The sequence below is a fragment of the Athene noctua genome, chromosome 7 (assembly GCF_965140245.1).
Source record: "Athene noctua chromosome 7, bAthNoc1.hap1.1, whole genome shotgun sequence".
Classification (NCBI taxonomy): domain Eukaryota; kingdom Metazoa; phylum Chordata; class Aves; order Strigiformes; family Strigidae; genus Athene; species Athene noctua.
The window spans coordinates 27871338-27891209 of NC_134043.1; the positions used below are offsets into that span (position 1 = coordinate 27871338).

General features: G+C 43.2%; 1 protein-coding gene across 12 annotated transcripts in view; it reads left to right on the top strand.

Annotated features, from left to right (window-relative positions):
• HDAC4 (histone deacetylase 4) overlaps positions 1 to 19872 on the top strand; it is a 265065-nt gene that overhangs the window by 222667 nt on the left and 22526 nt on the right. For all 12 annotated transcript variants that reach the window (XM_074910181.1, XM_074910169.1, XM_074910173.1 and 9 more), the window contains 6 exons: positions 3492 to 3538; positions 11661 to 11768; positions 12322 to 12377; positions 13111 to 13198; positions 14520 to 14639; positions 16853 to 16950. In XM_074910181.1, coding sequence (XP_074766282.1) covers positions 3492 to 3538; positions 11661 to 11768; positions 12322 to 12377; positions 13111 to 13198; positions 14520 to 14639; positions 16853 to 16950 — 517 coding nt within the window. The remainder of the gene's footprint in view (positions 1 to 3491; positions 3539 to 11660; positions 11769 to 12321; positions 12378 to 13110; positions 13199 to 14519; positions 14640 to 16852; positions 16951 to 19872) is intronic.

Sequence of the window (19872 nt, forward strand, 5' to 3'; positions counted from 1 at the left end):
CCTCTTTAAAACCCAGAAAAACGACAAGTAGACACCTCTGGCTGAATGATAGCACAGCTAGTATGTAAAGTTTAAAGAATTTATGATGTCATATCCTTGGTAGTGTAAAACTCTCGCCTTGCATAAGGCGTATCCACCAGTCCAGAGAAACAGCACATAAATCTTCCGTAGTAGATCTGAGAAGGCTCCTCATTTGCGGTTGCACCACCTTCACGCTGACTGATTTCTCTGGAAATTCTTGATCTGTGGTGCTGAGGGTGCATGAGAACGTGCATCCTGACCTTCTGCTGCGGTGGGATCAGGCCACCTCCAGCATCTGGCCCATTGGCTTTGCCAGCTTGAACTAGGCAGGGTTAGCACCCTGCCTCTAGCAGTGGTCATCATCTGCAGGGTGGGGGCTGAGCAGGCAGGGCATCACCCTTACCCCTCTCCTTTTGGAGATACCCCTCACAAGATAGAGTGGACTGATAACAGTGTTTCCTGTTCATTCAAATGTCAGGTCCTCTTGAGATACTTTTCTGCTCCCTCTTTGACTCTTGGCGCAATCTGTATTGATATTTCTACAGATACATTTGGAGATACAAACAGTTTATTTGGTTAGTGTTGGATTTGGGGATACCCAAGTTTTGCTGAACCATTCCTGATGGTTTGTTTAGAGAACCCAAAGGAGGATAAGTTCTTGCTCTCCCTGTGAGTACTTCTGTAGTTTTGCTGTGTGTCCCCCATGTCACTCATTTTAAAATGTCTGTAGAGATCAAGTTTATCCCTATAGCGAACAGACATAATTCTAATACCGGAGGGTATTCCAGTACAAAATGTTGCCTATTTGGGTGTAACTTGCAAAGAAGACCAAGTTGTTTCAGAGCTGCAGCCATAGACAGAAGGTCAGATCCCCAGGATCTCCAGTAGGAAGGGCTTTCCAGTAGCTCTTAGCTGAGCTTAGACCTTGTTTCCTAAATCCATTTTGGCCTTGAGCTGCTAGAAGTGGGACTCGCTGCCAGCTCGCATGACCATCTTTGCCCAGACAGCAGTGGACTGCCTCTCCCCACTCTCTGGTTGTCCTCCAGTTGCACGTGGAGCTGTGCATGGGCCACAGCTGGCACTGACCCGTGCCGAGCACCAAGCTTGGAGGAAGAGCGCACAGCTTCACCATTCAGCGTGGCTGCCAGTCATCCCACCAGGCAGGAGGAATTAAGTTGGCAGCTTGACAGTCAGGGGTCTGGAAGGGGCAGCATGGCAAGCTGAAAGTAGTGAGCCTGGCCAGAATGTCTGCACAGCACAAAGGGAGAAGTTCTCCTCTGGGACCTGGGCAGGAAGACTGATGCTGGCCCTAAAACCAGTTTCTTAACTTGATGGCTTCCACAGTGCTGGACTGGAGTGAGGATAACAGGCTCTGATGTGTTGGGAAAACCTCCCTGAAAAACCTCAGTGTGTACATTTGTGTATAGAGGTGAACAAAACTGTAAGCAGTCCCTTCTTCAGCAATCCTTTCCTGTTGAGAGTTTAAAAGCCTTTTAAATTTACAAAACAGCTTTGTGGGGTTCTTTTAAATATGTTAGAGCATAACTGTATGGCAGGCTTGAAGTCTGAGACCAAAGCTTTGTGTGAGGCTCACATATGCAAATGTAAGTTTGTTAGACCTGAGTGTCTTGACATGTGTACGACTCTGGTGGCTGACGCTGTGTAAACCTTTTGCCTTTGATATGTCTATGAGGAAGAAAAAGCATGAGAAATCTCAGTCTAAAAGGAAGAGCTTGTAAAGCTGGGGGATGAAAACACGGGATGTTTCTTTTTAAGCTTCTGCAAATGATAAGGGGGTGTCCCTTCATCTGGCAGTTCTTTAGGAGAAAGCAGGAAGGGGGTAAATAGTTCAGGCTTTTCAGAATTGTAAGCAGGCGTCATTGTGGCTCTGCTGATTACTTTTACTTCTGCAGTTGTCCTGTAGCTTGTTACTTCTGAGCCTTACTCATTCCTCAAAGAGTGCCCTTCTTTACACGTGTAGGAGAACAGACTTACAACGGAAGCCCACCACTGATGCTGAAGTTAGTTTCCTCAGAGAATCCTGAGCATCACAAAGATTTGCTGTGTTTTGTCAGGCAGGTTTGAAGGTGACAACCTTCAAGACAGGTTGCACAACTCTATCCCTGTAAGTGTTGCTAAAGCCCTTGAAAGTCTGAGGGTGAAGAGTACAAATTCATCTCTCATTTGACAGTGTAAGGCTTTGGAACCTGTTGAACAAGTTTAAACTTAGGCAAATAAGGCTGCTTTTAATTTGTGGAGAGCAATCATAAATTGTTGTCAGGAAAAATATCCAAATAATGGGTGGATTAGCAGTGAAAGATGTGACAGGAGGTCTGAGGAGGGATGATCTAAGAACTTTCATGTGGATCTAATCAAAGAGTGAATCTCACTGTGCACTCGGATTAATAATACAGATGCATTAACTCCGCTTTCAGTCACAAGGGTAACGTGTGTGTCTGCGATGCATTTGACACCAGCATGGTCCTCAGTAATGTCTGTCTGCTGTCATGGCTAATTCACGCTCTACAAAGCTGGTAGTTAGCATTTAAGGGAATTTATTCTTTCAGTATAGACATGACCAGAAGAAGAACCTGGTTTGGTGGGGGAAGAAAATCTCAACCCAGTGTACTTCACCAGTAGCTTTCACTAACTTTAAAGGGGTCACAAGCAAATGAATCTCAGGCAGCATACTCCGTATCTTTTACAGTGTTTGCATGTACATATTTCCTTCTCCCCGTTTGCCTGTGGTGCACAGACATGTGTAGAAGTCATACATGTATGGTGGTGATGGATAGGAGACAGCACGTTCTTGTTTCACTATACCATTTATAAACCTGCAGAATTTTGAATGGAGGATAATTTGATCATATACAAGCCCAGGAAGTGATGTTACAATTCTTATAGATGCAAAATTAGCACTACAGATAGTTTTCTTCATTTTTCTTAAAGTCTTAATGTTGTTTTATCTCTTTCAGACATAACATATGTTTTCTTTGCCTGCCACCGGTTTATTTTTTGTCTTCCTCTTCTATGAAGCTCATGCGCTCCAAAGTCTTCTAGTAACTGCAGATGACTGATAGTCAGGGTGTCTTTATGATTTCCTGTCCTACTTCAGTTGATAGGGGTTAAAATGTTCATTTGGGAAGACACACTGAGCAGTTGTAGGTAGCATCTCAATCATTTACAGTCAGCATGACAGCTTGAAATGTAGGACAGCACACAAACCTTGCATAAAAATAAGTGATTTATAGAATGCTTTTATATGGGAAAGGCTTTTGAACAACTCAAATGTGTACATTGTGTATGTATGCATTGTAACGTAACAGGGTTGGCTCTGTGTTTTCTGAAAATTACAAGAAAACCCCAGTCTGTTATTGTGTTCAGAAAGATTGCAGCGTTGCCATAAAATTGGACCAAAATCTGGTGAACTTTGACTTTCTGACTTAAAGGGTCCGTTCTTTTTCCTACAGGTTCTCTAACATCGATGTTTGTCAGGCTTCCTTGCGGTGGTGTCGGGGTGAGTACTCTCTTTAATGTGTAAATAATGTCCTGTTTGTTCTCCCAGTCCCACGGGTAACAAAAATTGTTGCTTTGCATTCCATCAAGTGGGTAATTGCAACCAGATGTTACCCATAAACAGGGTCTGCCTGGGGTGCGGGGTTGCAGTGACAGCCTCATGTGCCTTTCTTCAAAAGCAGCGTGAAGATTTTTAAACTATTTTGGAGAGCCAAAGTGTGTGTGACATTCATAGGCATGTTTCGTCTCTGGCTTTTAGGAGGAGAAACCTCATTTCCCAGGCAGTGATGTTTAATGGCTTAGAGGTTACTACATTTGAAAGCAATCCTTGCATCCAAAAATGCTTTCTACTTAGAAAGCAAGATGTGCTTTTCATGCTGCGTAGGTGTTTCATCTTCAGTATTTGTACTTCAGAGCTGCCTGCCTCCTAGTGCAGGTGGAAAACATGTTAATAAAATAGTGATATTGGAGGACAATATTTGGGAAGTTCCTGTAAATAGTAAGTGGCTGCATTTGTGTCTGGGCTACATTACTGTCCTTGAATGAAATGTCTCACAGGTTATGCAGCACAAGGGAATTGCAGTCCTTAGTATTTCTCATCTTTCATTTCTTGAGCTCCAGGACAATCATGCATGGATTCTGAAGGAGGTGACTAAAATACCCCTCCATCCGTCATGGGAAAGCTGAACATTAGTTTTCATCTGTCAAGATTCCATACAATAGAAAGAATTTTTGTTGTTGTTTGTTCCCATAAGGCTAAAAAAACCCAAATACCAAGTACCTTGTGTTGAAGGTTTGAAGGTTTGTGTTGTTGTTTTCCTTTGAAGCCTGAAAACTTGAAAGTTTTCCTTTCAAGTCAGACTTTCTGCTCTAAAGTTTCTGTGGAGGGTGACAGTACAGAAAATCTCAGAGAACAGGAAGAGAAAAGAATGAGAAGAGACAATAAAAGGCATTGTGTTTGAAAATTCACAGTGGTAGTTCTTATGCATAATTGTAGCTCGTGAGGTTGAATTTAGAGGTCTGGATTCTGTTATGGAAATGAAACAAAATTGTTTTCTTCCTGAGTCTTTGCAAAATCGCTGCTTTGAAAATTATCCCGTCAAAAAAAAAGAGAATAATCGGCGTTTATTCATACCGCCACTGCTGAGCACTCGTAGAGATATTTTATTTTGTATTGTAAATATGCTGCAGTCTCCTAATTCATGGCAAATTTTTGGCTAGAGTTTAAAAGGTTTGGATTTACTCTGCCCTGCAGTCAGGCATGCCATTCAAAGCAAAAATTATCATTTGCAAATGAAGACTGAATGGTAACAAGTAGAGACAGTGCCTGAGCCTAGCACAGTCCCAGAAGTCTTGCATTAAATCCTAAATCAAGGCAGGAAACGCCATAGTGCTGGTATTATCGATACGCTCGTAATAAAGGTAGCATTTGCAGTTAACTCGCTGCTCGGTTGTCTCTACAGGCCCTTAAATATTAAGTAAAACATTTGCTGACTTTTGTACAGTGTCTTAAAAATCCTAGCAGATAATGTTCATGTTTTCTAGGAGAATCTTTTTTAAACCAGTAATTTACTAGTAATCAACTATGTGATAGTCAGATTTTTCTTAAAAATGACTTTCTGTTGGTTTTGCTTCGTTTTCCTTCCCCGGTTACCTTGGGATACAGTGCCGACTGTATACTTCTGCTTTTGTGACTGGTGCAGGAAAACAAGAGTCTTCACTGCTTTTGGGATGTGTTTCTAATTAATATATACAGCCCAGCCATATATTTGTAGGGAAGATGAGGCTGTGGTACAGAACAACTGGCTATAGCATAGTAAGTGCTTGGCACTTGTATGTGCCCTGAGTGGGTTTAAGCATAGACCATATCCTTTGGAGTAGGAGAAAAGTACGGTCACCTCACGGGGTTCTTTCAACCCTGTTTTCTACTGTCTTTAGAAGTGTGAGATTTGTCAAGAAAGCTGGCTTAGCAGTGTGATGAGTTTATTCAAGAAATAGAGGGAAAACTGCAGTCTTTGTTAGCACGCCAGTTCTGAGAGACAAGTTGCTCTTGATTTGATTTGTTCTGGGAAGCTGTTGGAAGCAGCCCTATAGTGAGATCTTAGCTGAGGCCACAGAGCACGCCTTTCAGTAGCCGATGAAAACCAAATTATTTTCTGCACCGAAGAGAATGACAAGACTTTTTTTTGAGATGCATGTAATATTTTTATTGAGGAAATCTGAAAAAAAAAATCAAAAACATCAGAGCCTAGGGTAAAACATGAGTTATGAAAAATTATAGTGTGAGAGGAGGTGTAATGTAAATCTGAGAAGTTTTGGCATGTAAATACTGCTGGGAGATTGAGTGCTTGTTATAGTATAATGAAATAATTTCAAAGTGTTCTAACAAGAGAGCTTAAGGGATGTTTTTCTGCTGTTGCTTGGCAGGCCATTTTCAGGCTGCAAGGTGGCCACATAGCTTTATGAGTGATGGAGTTTTATTTAGACTCTCTCTTGTTTGAGATTGCCAGGTTGGCAGAACATTACTCATGGCTGAGCAGTAATCAGTCTCTGTTTTATCTTTTTCTTACAAGTTGAGAAGGCTGTGGAGAGGCAGCCCTGGTGCTGTAAGAAGTCTGTGTGAGCTTCAGTCAGTTTGTACTGGTGAAGGAACATCAGGTGCACATGATGATCAGAGCACCTGTAGGACATCGTCTTGACTACCCATGGTTTGTAGCCCAGGTTTGAAGGAGAAGGGATTTATTCCAGCAGAGGGTTTTTCTTGTCTGACTTTGTCACTTAATAAGTGCAGTCTAGAGGATGCTTCATGGGTCTTTGCATTCAGCTCACCACGATGCTAGACAGCTTTCCAGCTGGCTGACTGCTTTGTGAGGACGATTTTCCCTGATTGATAACTGGTCTGCCAAATGCTTTCCAGGTGGCAAACATGATGCTATAAAGAAAAAGGGAAAGAAAAGTATTCAGAAACTAGTAAAGTGGGGACTGGTCCTCTATTGGATTTATTACTGGTTAGAAGATAGGAAATAATGGTCAGAATTAAAATCCCCAAGAAATGTGTGTATTCACTGAAATGTTGCAATGCAGGGGATCAGTCATAAGCAAGTGTCATTTGCTGATGATATTAAATTTATGTAGGGTCCTCAAAGCAAAAGCTGCCTGCAAAGAAATATGGATAGTGTCACGGTAACGAGAAAGTAAATAGTAATGTAAAAGAAACGTTAAATTCAGTGTTGGATGCAAAATAATGCTTGTGGGCCAGAGGGGGACTGGCCTGGAGCAGGTGAAAGCTGAATGATTGTTATTCCTTATAGAAGCTGAGGAGCTGAGGGTGTCAGATGAAATTATGGGCTGGAAATCTTGAAACCAAGTCCTCTTCCTGCAAAAAATTAAACAAGGCAATTTTTTTTCCATAGGGGATGTTATGTAGATTGAAAGAATACATGGATGTGAAAGGCCATGTAGAGCAGTTTATGGGGGAGAAGCCCATGAAGAGCTGGTAAGCGCCAGGATGAAGTCTGGAGCTTGTGCAACCATGAGTTGTTCTTACCAGTGAGCGAGCCAAAGGAAGTTAAAGAGAGTGAAGAAGCAGGAAAATGTTTAGAGCAGCTAACTTCATCACATTAACACCGTTCAACCTCTCTAACAACTAAGTCACAGTGTCTCAAAATCGGTGAGAAAAAGGGTAATTTTGTTCCCTGGTGCTTGGAAACCTGTCAGTTCTCCTCATTGGTTTGTTTTGTGCGAGGAAGCCTTCACATCGCTGTAGCTGACACTAACAAACCTCCCTGCATCTGCAGACGTCTGATCATAGCGGGAAAGGAAGAAAGTACAGAAGCACTTATATCAACAGATGTGAGCTCTGATTTAAACAACAGTAATTTATTCCTGCTGATCTTTAGCAGCATCTGCAAGTGCAGTATGCGGTATTTTTACTTAGGACATTACCTTCGCTTCTCTGCAGCACACGCACTTTTCTTAATGTATGACTTACATGCACCAGAGCATTACATAATCGAGGATAATTAGAAGAAGCTTGTGGAGAAAGGAGTTTGAGCTGCAAAATAGTTCCAGCATACTTACATCCAGCTTCTTCAGAACACTCAGAGACTTGATCTTACGATAACTTTCTTTCGTGTGTAGTATTTTCTTTTTCTGTGCACATTCTAAAAATATCTAAAGATCTAGGGCTTTAAAAAATGTTCTTAATGTTTTTGATCTCTTCCACAATATGTTATTCTATTTTTGGTTGTGAGGTCTTGATTAGAGCTTATAAATATCTTTACCTGTTCAAGCAAAGTAGATTATTGCAGAGCAGAGACAATGAAAAGGGCTTCTGTGGAATGTAAATGAGAAGAGACTAATTAGCAAGTCTTAGAAGAACAAAATGTGAGCAGGGTTATTTAATCAGTGCTTTAGAGCAGTAGGAGACACAGTTAGGTAAAGACAAGTCTCTGGCAGCACAAACGGTGTGTGTCGCTGTCACCTAAGTCTGATGATGAGCAGTGAGGAGGAAAGAGCAGAACTCCTTCATTCCCCTTCAGTTTGCAGAGGCTGGAGCTGCTGTGCAACTTGTCTCTACCCATCCCTATGCTTCATTTCTTACCTGCATAGCTCTTTAGCTAAAGAAAAGATCAGAATAATGAAGCCTTTTATAAGACCCTCCTCATTTAATTTTGAAATGTTAGTATACAGCATAGCATACAATGTGAGTAGGAACCTCATCGTGTATATTAATAAAGACTTCAAGTTACAAGGAAGGAAAAACTCTTTCAAGTTTCACCCTGAAACATCTTAGGCATTCCTTGTAGAAGAGAGCCTGTGTCAAACTGTTGACCCTTCCTCTTCTGCAGTCACTCATCATTTTCTCATAACGGTACATGCTGCAAAGGTTAAGAGCCTGCAGCAGGTCCCAGGTGCTGAATTCCCTCCCCCCAACTCTAAAGGGAGCCCTCTCCTATGGGCTCACCTAGCACAAACAGCAGCTTCTTTTTTAGAATGAGCAAGGCATTAATATTCTCATGAAGAAGACAAGTGTGCTGACCAGGACAACCACTCCTCAACCAACAGCGGCAGATGTGGAAGACTCTGTGTCTCTGACACAGTTGTATCCTCCAGCTCGGGAGAAAAAAAGAGAAATATACACTGTTGGATCAACAAAAACCAAGAAATATGCTTCCTCTCTCCGTAAAGTCCTTCCAGATGGCAAGGCTTGATGTGCTGTCCCAGCAACAACTTCTGTGATGGCAGCTACATCAAAGAGCTCATAGGCAGGGAAAGCCAAATAGCGTCTCCCCTGTAATGAACTTCAGAATTCAGGAATGATGGAGGGGTCAACAGCAGCCCGCGCACCAAACAGCAGCAGCTTCAGAGCCGGAGAGCAATCCAGCTCAGGGCCACATTAATAACATTTTCCGCCATGGCAGAGTCTACGCCCCCCTGCTGCAGAGCACTGATGGCTTCAGTGGGACTGTTCAAACATTTACAGTCACACCGATGATGAAGTGCTGCCTTGGAGTAGGGCCCAGTGGTCTCCAGATATCCGTTCCAAGGAAGGTGGCTGGGTGTTAAATCCTTATCTTGGAGATGTTTGCACATGAGATGGGGCAGCGAAGAGCTTGTGGGTGGCAGCAGACATCTCTGGACCCAGTCCTCCTCCTGCTGGGGAGCTGAGTGTGGGGCATAGCAGAACCTTTCAAATTGTCTTCTAAATCACAGGTGGAATGCTTTTTTCTAAGTACATAATTTCTTTTGAAGAAATAATAACTCTTTAAAACCACTCTGTCTTACCCTTCTCATTCTTGAAATGCTGCCAACGTGAGCCCAGTTGCTGCGAGCCCTGCAAGCATCAAAGGGCCTGAATGTGGTGGTGTTTGGCTCAGGCACTGGTGACTTTTGCAGCTGGCACGAAAAGACATCTGAGGAGATCCGAGGGTCGGTTGGTCCCTTAGGTAAAGCCATTGTTAGGACATGTGAATTTTGGGGTTTTGTATTTCCCTTCCTCTGGTGTCTTATGGTGAATGAAGATGGCCCTCTGCAATTCTGCATCTGTGGAAGGGGCCTGGTACTTGCTGTGGCTGAGCAGAGTGGGAAGCTCATGGCTTCTGGTGTCCTGCACTGTTTTCTTTCAAGACCAGGAAAGATGGGTTAGATATGCTCAGCCCAGGCTGTGCAGTGCAGCTGTACCTCATTTGAGCAGTGAGACCAAGGGCACCAAGATGGTCAGCTCTTAGCAAAAGGCAAGTAGATGTTCTCTGTTGTATAAATCATTAGTATCTCCCACTCATGGAGGGGAGAGGATCTGAGGATGAAGACTGCTGGATCCCCCAAGGGAATTTAGCAGTGTTATCCTGATTGCAAAGCAGCTTGACCATCCCATAACGTCTTTACAGAACTGCTGATGAGGAGCCCAAAGACGGACCCTCGCAGAGCACTAGCATGCTGGTCGGTGGGGAGAAGCAACTTGGTCATCTTCCCGCCTTTCTAGGGGCTTTTGGAGGAAGGTGATCAGATCAGTCGCATCTGCTGCATGTGTGCAGTACTGATCCAGGACTCCTGGAGGTGTTGTGCATAACTCAGACCCCGCTGTACTTCTGCTCCCATGTTACTGCCTGAATTTATGGGAGTCCAGGGGAGCCCTCATACCACAAATAGTCACTGTGGGGCTTTTCCACCAATGCAGTGGCTTTCCCCAGAGTATGAGACAGTGCACGTATTGGCAGCATTACCGCATGGAGGTGGCTTTTTGGTATTTTCCAAATGCTTTCTTGCTTTACTGTGACTTCAAAAGCATCCCCAGGGCAGATGTTGCCAGAAGCTGTCTCTGATAACAGGCCTGGAATGATTTCCACTGGCTTTAGCACAGCCATGAAAGAGGTGGATCAATCTCCGATGTGGTGACTCGCATCTCCCCGCAGCTCAGTGAGCAGACGATGCCAGACAAAACAAATAACCTCTTTCTTTTCTTCTCCTTTGCCATTGTTTCCATAAATAAGCACAGTACAGAGTAAAATGTGAGTAATAGCTGGTGATCCTTCACGTGGAGAAATGTTAGATTTATCCTATGATATTCTCAGGCAGCCGAGCTGTCCTGACATGGGACAGTCCCAGCAGTCTGGCTTTTGCAAAGGCTGTGACTGGCAAAAAGCAAACAAGCTTAGCTTTCATCGCTGTGTGCAAGACGCCCGGGAGTGCAGCAGAAGAGATCCAGAGCTTCAGCCTGGAAACAGCCCCCCGGGAGCTGTCCTTCCCCCTCTGCTCTCTGCAAACTTGCCAGCTGAACTGCAGTAAAAAAAACAACAGGCATTTCATCGCATGTCTGCAAACTAATCTTGTCCCCATACGGTTGTTGGGGTGAATGTGGTAAAAGCGAAGGCTTCTTGCTTTTTAAGTTGGGACAGGATCTTGTATGATAATGACATGAGGATGTCTGCAGAATGCCTTGCTTTTGGCCTATTTGCACATTTTCAGGGAGAAAATACAGAGGATGGTGGTCCTGTCAGATATTTAGCCTTGAAATAAATGTCTGTAGTCAGCAGCTAGATTTTGAAGGTCTGTTGTTAGCTTTGATGGGACAGGGTTGATCTTATGGTTCCCCAGGGAAGCTGCTGTCAGCGTAACCTCACCCTGGCAGTCATGGGTAGGCATCTTTTAAATGTCCATTATTAAACATCCTTCTTTATTGTGTTTATTTTATAGAATCATTGAATGATTTCATAAGCCTTTTTATTTCATCTGGGATCAGTTTCCTCCAGCAATTTAAAAAGAAATACTGATACCGTGGTGTTGGTAGGAGTATTGGTAGGAGACACCTGCCAATTTACAGTGCTTGAAGTGCTGAATTTGCTCCTCTGTTATGGCACTGGTCCTTTAGCATTGCAGAGCTGTTGCAAACAGTCATCTCTTGAGTATCGGTTGGTTGGATGGACACTTGGTAGCGGTGATGTTACAGTCATTGGTGGGCTCCCAGCCCCAGTACTGCCAAGATAAGTTCTGCAATTTAATGCATTTAAAATTAATGCATTTATGGATTCAATGCATATGAATAACTTCTTTATAAAACATGGGTGTCTCTTTCCTAGCTATTCTTGTTGCTCCTAAACGTGGTTCTGGTGTGTCTCCAATAGGTCGACAGTGACACAATTTGGAATGAAGTTCACTCGTCCGGTGCTGCTCGCCTGGCTGTGGGCTGTGTCATTGAGCTCGTTTTCAAAGTAGCCACGGGAGAACTGAAGGTTGGTATGAAAATAACACTTGGCTTTGATGCAGGCTCTTTACAGGACTCAGCTCAAGGCTGTGTTATGCAGGAGGTCCAGTTAGCTTCATTTTAATGGCACCATCTGGCTTTAGTCATAAAAATCTTTGAGGATATCAGCAAGTGAACAACAGACTCCTGGTGAATGTTCTTACGCACCGATTAAAAGGAAGAAAGAAACCAGAGCAGCAGATGAAATCACTGTTCTAGTGTTATCTTGGGGTCTTGCTGTTGCCTTCAGCTGGGCCAGCCCGTTTGCTGTTTCAGTGACCTCATGCAGAATATTTATTTTTTTTCCCTGAATGAAAGGAAATACTGTACCAGTTCTCATAAAATTCATGTGGACTTTTTTCCCCCTTCCAAAACAAGGGAGAGCATCATCCACTGCAACAGTCTTGTGAGAAAACCATTGAGAACAACTACATAGTACCAAAGCAGAATTAACGCTTCTGGCTGCAACCTCTGCATCCATCTTTGTGCAATCAAACCTTCCTTTCTGTCTCACTTCTTCATTTTCTTATTTTTGTATGTAGAATGGATTTGCTGTTGTTCGGCCTCCAGGTCACCACGCAGAAGAGAGCACACCCATGTAAGTATGCATATGTGCTTTATCAACTTGCTTCGGTGTTTGCCTGTTGTGTGATCTGCAGCTGGAAATTAGAAAGGTGGTTTGTTAGGTTAGTATTACAAAATTTCTTGCTTATTGACATGCAGGACAGTACTCTACTCAAAGCTCCCAGTAATTCTCTGGAAGAGAGCAAGATCCTGCTTAGTGGTTTTGGGTTGGTATTGTTTAGCAAGAATCAGCATTACAGTCATGCTTTGAAAAAATATTGATGCTTTTATTTGCTTTACTCTTGTGAATTGTTCTAAATTAAATGCTGAGTTCCCCTCTACCCAGCATTTTGAGGCCTCTCTGAGCATGTCCAGTCCCTCTCAGCCAATGCACTGCAGTGCTCCAGCCCTGGGTCCTTTCCCGTCCTTTCCTCCTTGCCATGTCCTCTCCATGCCAGCTCCTGTCCCCTTACCTCGTAGGCAGTGCTGCAGGTCCTGTGGGCAGCTGGCACTGAGCAGCATCTCATTGCAGCAGGTTTGGGAAATTGTGGAACGTTCCCTGTCTCCAGAGAGATCGTAGGACACCTGCTGCTGTGTGACTTTTTTGTGTCTCTAATTGAGCACATGTGCATCTTCCAAGGAGGAAAGAAGAGTGAGAGTAGAATAAATTTCTTCCTACTATGTTATATCTAGATGATAGATGCACTGGAACCAAGGAAACCTGTAATTAACACCTGTCCTTTTCCTCCTGTCTCCCCCCTCTCCAGGGGTTTCTGCTATTTTAACTCCGTGGCAATTGCAGCCAAGCTGCTCCAGCAAAGGCTGAACGTTAGCAAAATCCTTATAGTGGACTGGGTGAGTAAATGCTGATTTTTACACTTCAGGAGAGCAGGTGGAAATTTTTTTTTTCTTGCAAGGGCAACCCTAGCTTTGTAAATCGGTGACAAAAAAAATGTCTGTGGTCTGCAAGCCAAAATTTGTTTATTTTAAAGTTTGGGGGTTTTTTTCATAAAAGTGTTGATATAATAAAGCAAAGCAAAAATTTCATAAAGGGTCCATAGTTTTCAGAATAAAATAGTAATTAATAAGCGGTTGCTTTCTAAAATCAGCCCATAACACAGTCTCAAGGATGCGTAACTGCAAACCGTGCTGGGTTTTGCTTATTTTTTTTTCTGGAGGTTTTGACCTTAACTGTTACAATCCATCACAGCTTTCTTTTCAAGACACGAGCACTGGTTACTGAGAGGGACAGGCTGTCTGACATGGCTTGACCGTTGGGCTGGATGGTCTCAGTGTCCTGCCTCTGGGCCACCACAGCCTCCAGGCAAGTGGGCAGGCCGTCAAAAGCGATCTCTAAATTGGAACAAGACAGTGAAATATGCTGCAGACAGCTCAGTGGGGTTGAGAAAGAGCTTGTTTGGGATTTTGCTGTGGCAATGTATAGATTTTAAAATGTGGCCAATAGATTTATTATTTTTTTAATAGATTTTAAAACGTATTTATGTGGCTGTGAAGGCATTTGAGTTGCTGGGGATCAGCCAAGAGTTTTGATTATATGGCCACAAATCTCCCATGGTCTAGACCCACAAATTAAAACGGATGTATTTGTCTTTTTGACCTACTGATGGACATCCTTTTCCTCACTTCCTACCAACTGTTTTTCATGTCAGGAAGGTGCCCCTTTTTTGAATACCTGTCCTGTTACAGACTGCATTTCTGCACAATGTAGCAGTTCAAGAGGGGATCGGGGTCATGGGTTTCTGGAGTTTAGCTTTGTTAGGCCCAACACAACTTCGCTGGGCATTTGTATCAGTGGTCACCCCACGACCAACTAAAGATGCAAATTTGAGATGACTAGTAGAGTCTCTTCATCCCCCAAGACTTGGTATGATCCCGCTTCTGTCCATCCAAGTAAATTGATCCTGTCCTTAGTTTTGATATATGCTTGATTTGCTCCCATGTATCCCGTGTGTTAAACAAGGAGTGTAACCAGAAGCCAGCTCCGCAAAGCAGGTTACTCCCATTTGCAATAAATGGCTTCAGCTAGATCGGAGAAGTGCAGAAAACAAAGCACAGCAGCAAAGAAAACCCCTCCAAATTCCAAGTTGATGTCTTTAATCTGCGTTTTCACTAAGGTACTAACCTCCCTCATATAATGCAATCTCTGTCCCCGAAGGATGTTCACCATGGGAATGGTACTCAGCAAGCTTTCTACAATGATCCTAATGTTCTTTATATTTCACTACATCGCTATGATGATGGGAACTTCTTTCCAGGCAGTGGTGCTCCCGACGAGGTAAGAGCATGGATCGGCACAGCATCCATCTGTGTCTGGTAGGACTTGCTTGGGACTGTGATTCAGGAGCCCCCCAAGAATCTTGGGGAGCCTCTGCCAGGCAAGGCTTGGAGAGAAGCTCCTGCCACCGCTCCCATGCTTGTGTGTGTTAGTGCCACTTTGGAAACCCATTGCCTGGGTTTTTATGTTTGGTGCCTTCTCATCCAAGTCCTAACAGCTGTGGGCATCGTGTCCTGCCCTGTGAGCTGGCAGGAAAGTGTCCGCCTTGGCTAACGAGCCAAAAATGAGTCAATGGAATTAGGCTCTCCAGCCCTTACCAGAGAACCTGTTCCAGAGGAGGCCTTTGCCAGCTGTCCCAGCACTCTGTGTACGTCTCAGGATTTCCCCCTTACAGGCATAAGCTGTTTCTTAGATGCAAGAGGAACAGGTTGTTCCTGGCTGTGCCAGCAGTGCTCGGGTTTCCTGGCACAGCCTTGGATCCCGTCTGTCTCCCCTTCTCCTGGCCCTGCTGAGGCATCGCTCACCCCCACTGTTGCCTTCGCATTGCACAGCCATGACGGTGGGATCTGAGCACCGGTCGCTGCTGCTGTTGGACCAAATGCACGAGTTCCTGGTAGTGTCCTCAGCCTGCAGCAGAAGGGCTGGGACAGTGAAGCTGGGAGACCTTTCTCCCTGAACTCTGAATGGATGCTCCTACATACATTGCGTCCTTCCTTTCCCTCTACGTTGGCAGGAAATACTGTCCTTCCGGGGTGATTTATCAAAGGGAAATTATATCAAATACTTAAACTTGTATATTCTGAGGCACTACAGGTTTGAAAATTCCTAGGGTTCTTACCCTGTCAATTTTACATTTTCCCATTCAGCAAACATCGATGTTTCCATTTTGATTTCTAAAGAAGCTTAAACATGATGTGGTACTGCTTCATTACCCTGTTTGTGTGCTGATGTTGTAGTGATTGAGCAGCAGCCCTTTGCACCAGGGTTAATTTCTGCTTTAGGATACACAAAGGTCTCAGACCTACTCTTTTGCTGACCTAATACTTTAGTAATCTGTATTAAAAAATATCTAGTATTGTAAGACAACACTAGACTATACCATCCACCTTGTATTTAACCATTTATAGTAATTTTAAGATGTGTCATTCCAAACGGAGTAAAACAAAGAATACAAAATAAATTCAGTTAAAGACACAGATGGATGGATGAACTCCCTGTGTTTTTCTACCAGCAGTATTTGCACCAATACAAGGAAGAATGTGCAATAAAAGCCCTGCAGCTTTATCTAGCCTGAATTATCTGGCTGTGCATTGTATTTCAGGTTTGGTTTTTTTTCATATGCAGAGACCTAAAAAAAAAACCACAACAAACCACACCAAAAAAACCCACCAAACACAAAACCCAAACAGTGTGTGTAGGAGTTCAGCACCCTGTGCGGAGCTGCTGACAGCCAGTGGCAGCAGATAGTGGCCAGCTCCCTTGCTGTTCCCAGGGACCCACAACCCTTGCTTACAGCCACCACGCTTAGGCAGCTACCAGGTCCCCGCTTGATGAAGGGGCTGAACACAGGCTTTTGAGTTTCAATGTGGTTGGGGAAAACATGGCCCTGCTTCTTGGCAAATGAATTACCAGAAACCCCTGGTTTATTTTTGCATTTTCCCCTTCAGGTATTTGCAGTCTGTGCAGATGGAGATGCTTGCAATACATGTGGGAAGGAGGGGGATGTACTTCAATTTACCACCTCTGTGTCCCTCAAGAAGCGAAAATCCTTTCTCTGTGAATCATATTTTTCCCCAGCAGAGGGGGAGCTCGCTCTGATTAAAACTGTGGGATTTTTCCCCCAGTTGCAACTATAATGAAATATAAAATATGCTTCTGAATAAAGCTGAATACTAATTAAGGAAAGCTATTGCATGTAACACACTCATGTAAAAGGAGGAAGAGGATCCAACTGACAAGGAGGTGGGTTTTGGGTGAACAGCAGTCAAATACTGCTGGTCCACAGCTCCCATAAAGATCAGAGCATGGAAGAGCTTTATTTTCACTCTTGTTTTGGGGACCAGGAAGAGACTAGAGGGAAAAATTAACCTCACTACCACCAAGCTCTTGAATCAAGATCCATATTTAGCTGGAAGAATATAAAGACAGCAGAGATGAGTTGCCAGTTTGCTGTATCTATATGTGGAATTAAGAGTACCATCTCCCTTTTTCAGGTTGGCACAGGAGCAGGAGTTGGTTTCAATGTTAACATGGCCTTTACTGGTGGCCTTGATCCACCGATGGGAGACACAGAATACTTAACTGCTTTCAGGTAATACTGAAGTTACCCACTTACAAACATATTTTTCACCTAAACTGAGTTTCTTTTTCCTCATGCCATCCTCCTTAATCTTGAGTTTCTTTCTTGCTGAGTTTAGAAATACAAGATTTACATCTAGTTGCAGATACTTTTTGAGTACCATAATAAAAATTAAGCTGAATTAAGTAATTAGGATATTTCTGGCCTTAAGAAGTGTGCTCGTGGCATTAGGGGATTGATATACTTGCTGCTCAGCACTGATTGATGCATGAATGTAAGATGTCAACTGATATGAATAAGCTCTTCTGGTTTTGGCTAAAAATCTTTTTACCTCTTTGGGGTAAGTATTTCTGTGGGTAAACCCGTCTGGATGGGGAGGGGAACGCAGAAAAACTTCTAAGCAAGTCATCATGAGTTGAAACTTGGGATTGCAGCTGTCTCAAGGCTTGAGACGTTATTGCTGCACTGCAGACGATGGTACCCAACTTCTAGGCAAGTTGGCCATGCAGTCCCTGCAAGAACTCTGCTCACAGCTCACACCACAGCTCCCTCCCCAGTGTACCTAGCAAAGGGACGTGGGCCTGTTTTGATAAACTGTAGATTTTATTCACTCAAGATATCAAATATGCCTGTTCCAACCAACTGGAAATCAAAACAAATGAACTGTTGGGTTTGTGCTATTCTTACTGGATTCTGGTTTCTCCTCAGAAGCAGCGTGTTGTGTGTTATGAATAAAAATACAATCATCTCTTAAATAAGTATTACTCATCACTCACTGTCAGAGTGTGAATGAAGGTAAGCAAAGCTGTGGCATTGAATTAATATGTTGCTGGGATATCCTTCTTGATTAGCAGTAATAGTAAAGCCAGATATAAACCACTGTGATGTGTTGTACAAGCATATTTAAGTGTGCTCCAAAAAACTGGCATCATTTGAGTCTCCAAATGGAGCAGGGGATGAAGCCACTTGTTGGCTCACTTGTTTATGTCCTTCTGGTCTTACTGTCCTACTCACAGAAGCATATGATACCTGAGGATCCCGTGGAAGTATCTGCAGGGATCTAATCCTTACTTCCCTCCTCATATCAGCATCATCAGAAGAGATGCATGATCTACAGTCAGGCACAGCGAGGTTGTGGTCTCTCTGAGCAGTGTCACTGCAGGACCACTGTGAGAGCATTGGTTAGACATCATCTTGCTAACGGGCAAGATACCCCGGTGGGGTGATTGTACAACACTGGTGTTTTGAGGACTTGCTGCAAGCCTGGAGTGATGCATTTTCTTCCCAGAGCTTCAGAGAATGGGAAGAGGAAGGTATTAAAATTAACAATTGAAGTAGCAGAATAACAAGATGAAATGAAGGCAGATCTCTGGGTAGAGGAGAACTTCTGAGTAATGCAGTAGCAAATAGAGGCCAGTGGGAGACCACGCTTTCATTTCTTATGTTCTTTCCAGGAGAAAGAATATAATTCTCTGACCTGCTGGATATATAGGCTTTATTTTTCTTAGACTGTCCTATTCTACCCCCGCCTCCCCCGTGCTGTAGGTCCATCCTCTCTAACTGGCATCTTTTTTAATAATTACGGGTTGAAGTGGTTTTTTTGTCCTCAAACCAGATTTAGTTCACTTCTGGCAACCACCCCACATAAATTCAGGGAGACACACACTTGCCAAAACATAGGATGCAAATTTCTGGCAACAAACAGATGGAATATCACCTTCATGGAATGGCATTAAATCTGGGAGCATTATTTCTGTGCTTCCCTGTGCACGTATTTGTATTCCTTTATGCTTAGCAAAAGGGGCTTTTCAGTCTGCCATCAAAAACCCTTCAAAGAATGTATACAATTTAAATTAACATCCAGTCAAGTAACTGTCATTTGTCTTGATGTTTTATTCCTGTTACAGGAAAGCAGCTCTTTCCTCCAAAGTGGAAGTCTGTTTATCCCAGCAGTCAACAAGACTGATCTCTTCATTAGAAAGAGAACCCGTAGCTCATGACGGAGTGACATACTTGCTGTTAAATATTAATTGAGTTTCAAGGCTTCTGGAAAACTGCTCAGTCTGCACAGTAGGACCTTTGCCAGCCATTCCTTAATAGGCACTGGTGTCTTTTTGCCTGGAGATTGCAGCTATTTGGGGAACATATTTTGGAGCTACTCACAGCCCTTATTTTGCCAGGGTTTTGGGAAGCCGAGGAATGCTGTGACTCGTCCTCCCAGGTAGCACCTCCCGTAGTCTGCCCCATGTGCACACCTTCAGTCAATAAGTTAAATTGGAAGGGTTTTTTTAATCTTATGCCAAGTTTGGTCATGATAATACATTGTCAAGTGACCTTTTTAAATCTTAACCAGCTTCTTTGAAAAACGGTTTTTTTCCCCCTGAATCTTTCTATTGATTTTAATGTAAAATAACGCTTTGAAGTTTGCAATTTATAGTCCCCCAAGAGTTAGAAAGTGAAGGGAATGGGTCATATATCCTTTTTTTTTTTCCTTCTTTTCTTGCGTTAGCCCCTTGAGACAATGCATGCCTTCAAGGCTGCACCTTGTTATTCCACCCCATCGAATGCCACGTTGCATTTGCTGGGGATCAAACCTAAGATGAAGAAAAGATAAGAAAATTGGCCATAATGAACTCCAGAAGCAGCAGGCATTTTCACCATGAACTTGGAAACTCACAGTGGAGAACTGAGCTTTAATTCAAACCAGTCCAAATGCCAAACTGTGAGGCTTTGAAGTCTGTAGAGGAATCAGTGGAAATCCTTTGAGCTAGGCAAAGATACTGATATACTTTTTCTTCTTTTTTTCTCTTTTTTTTTTTTAAGCCTTAACTCTTCACATGCTTGTCTGCTTTTAGGGAAGAAAGCCCTCTTTCTATGTAAAATAAGCAGAAGAAAAATAAAGCAACATGCTTTTCAGGTTTTTTTCTTCTATTT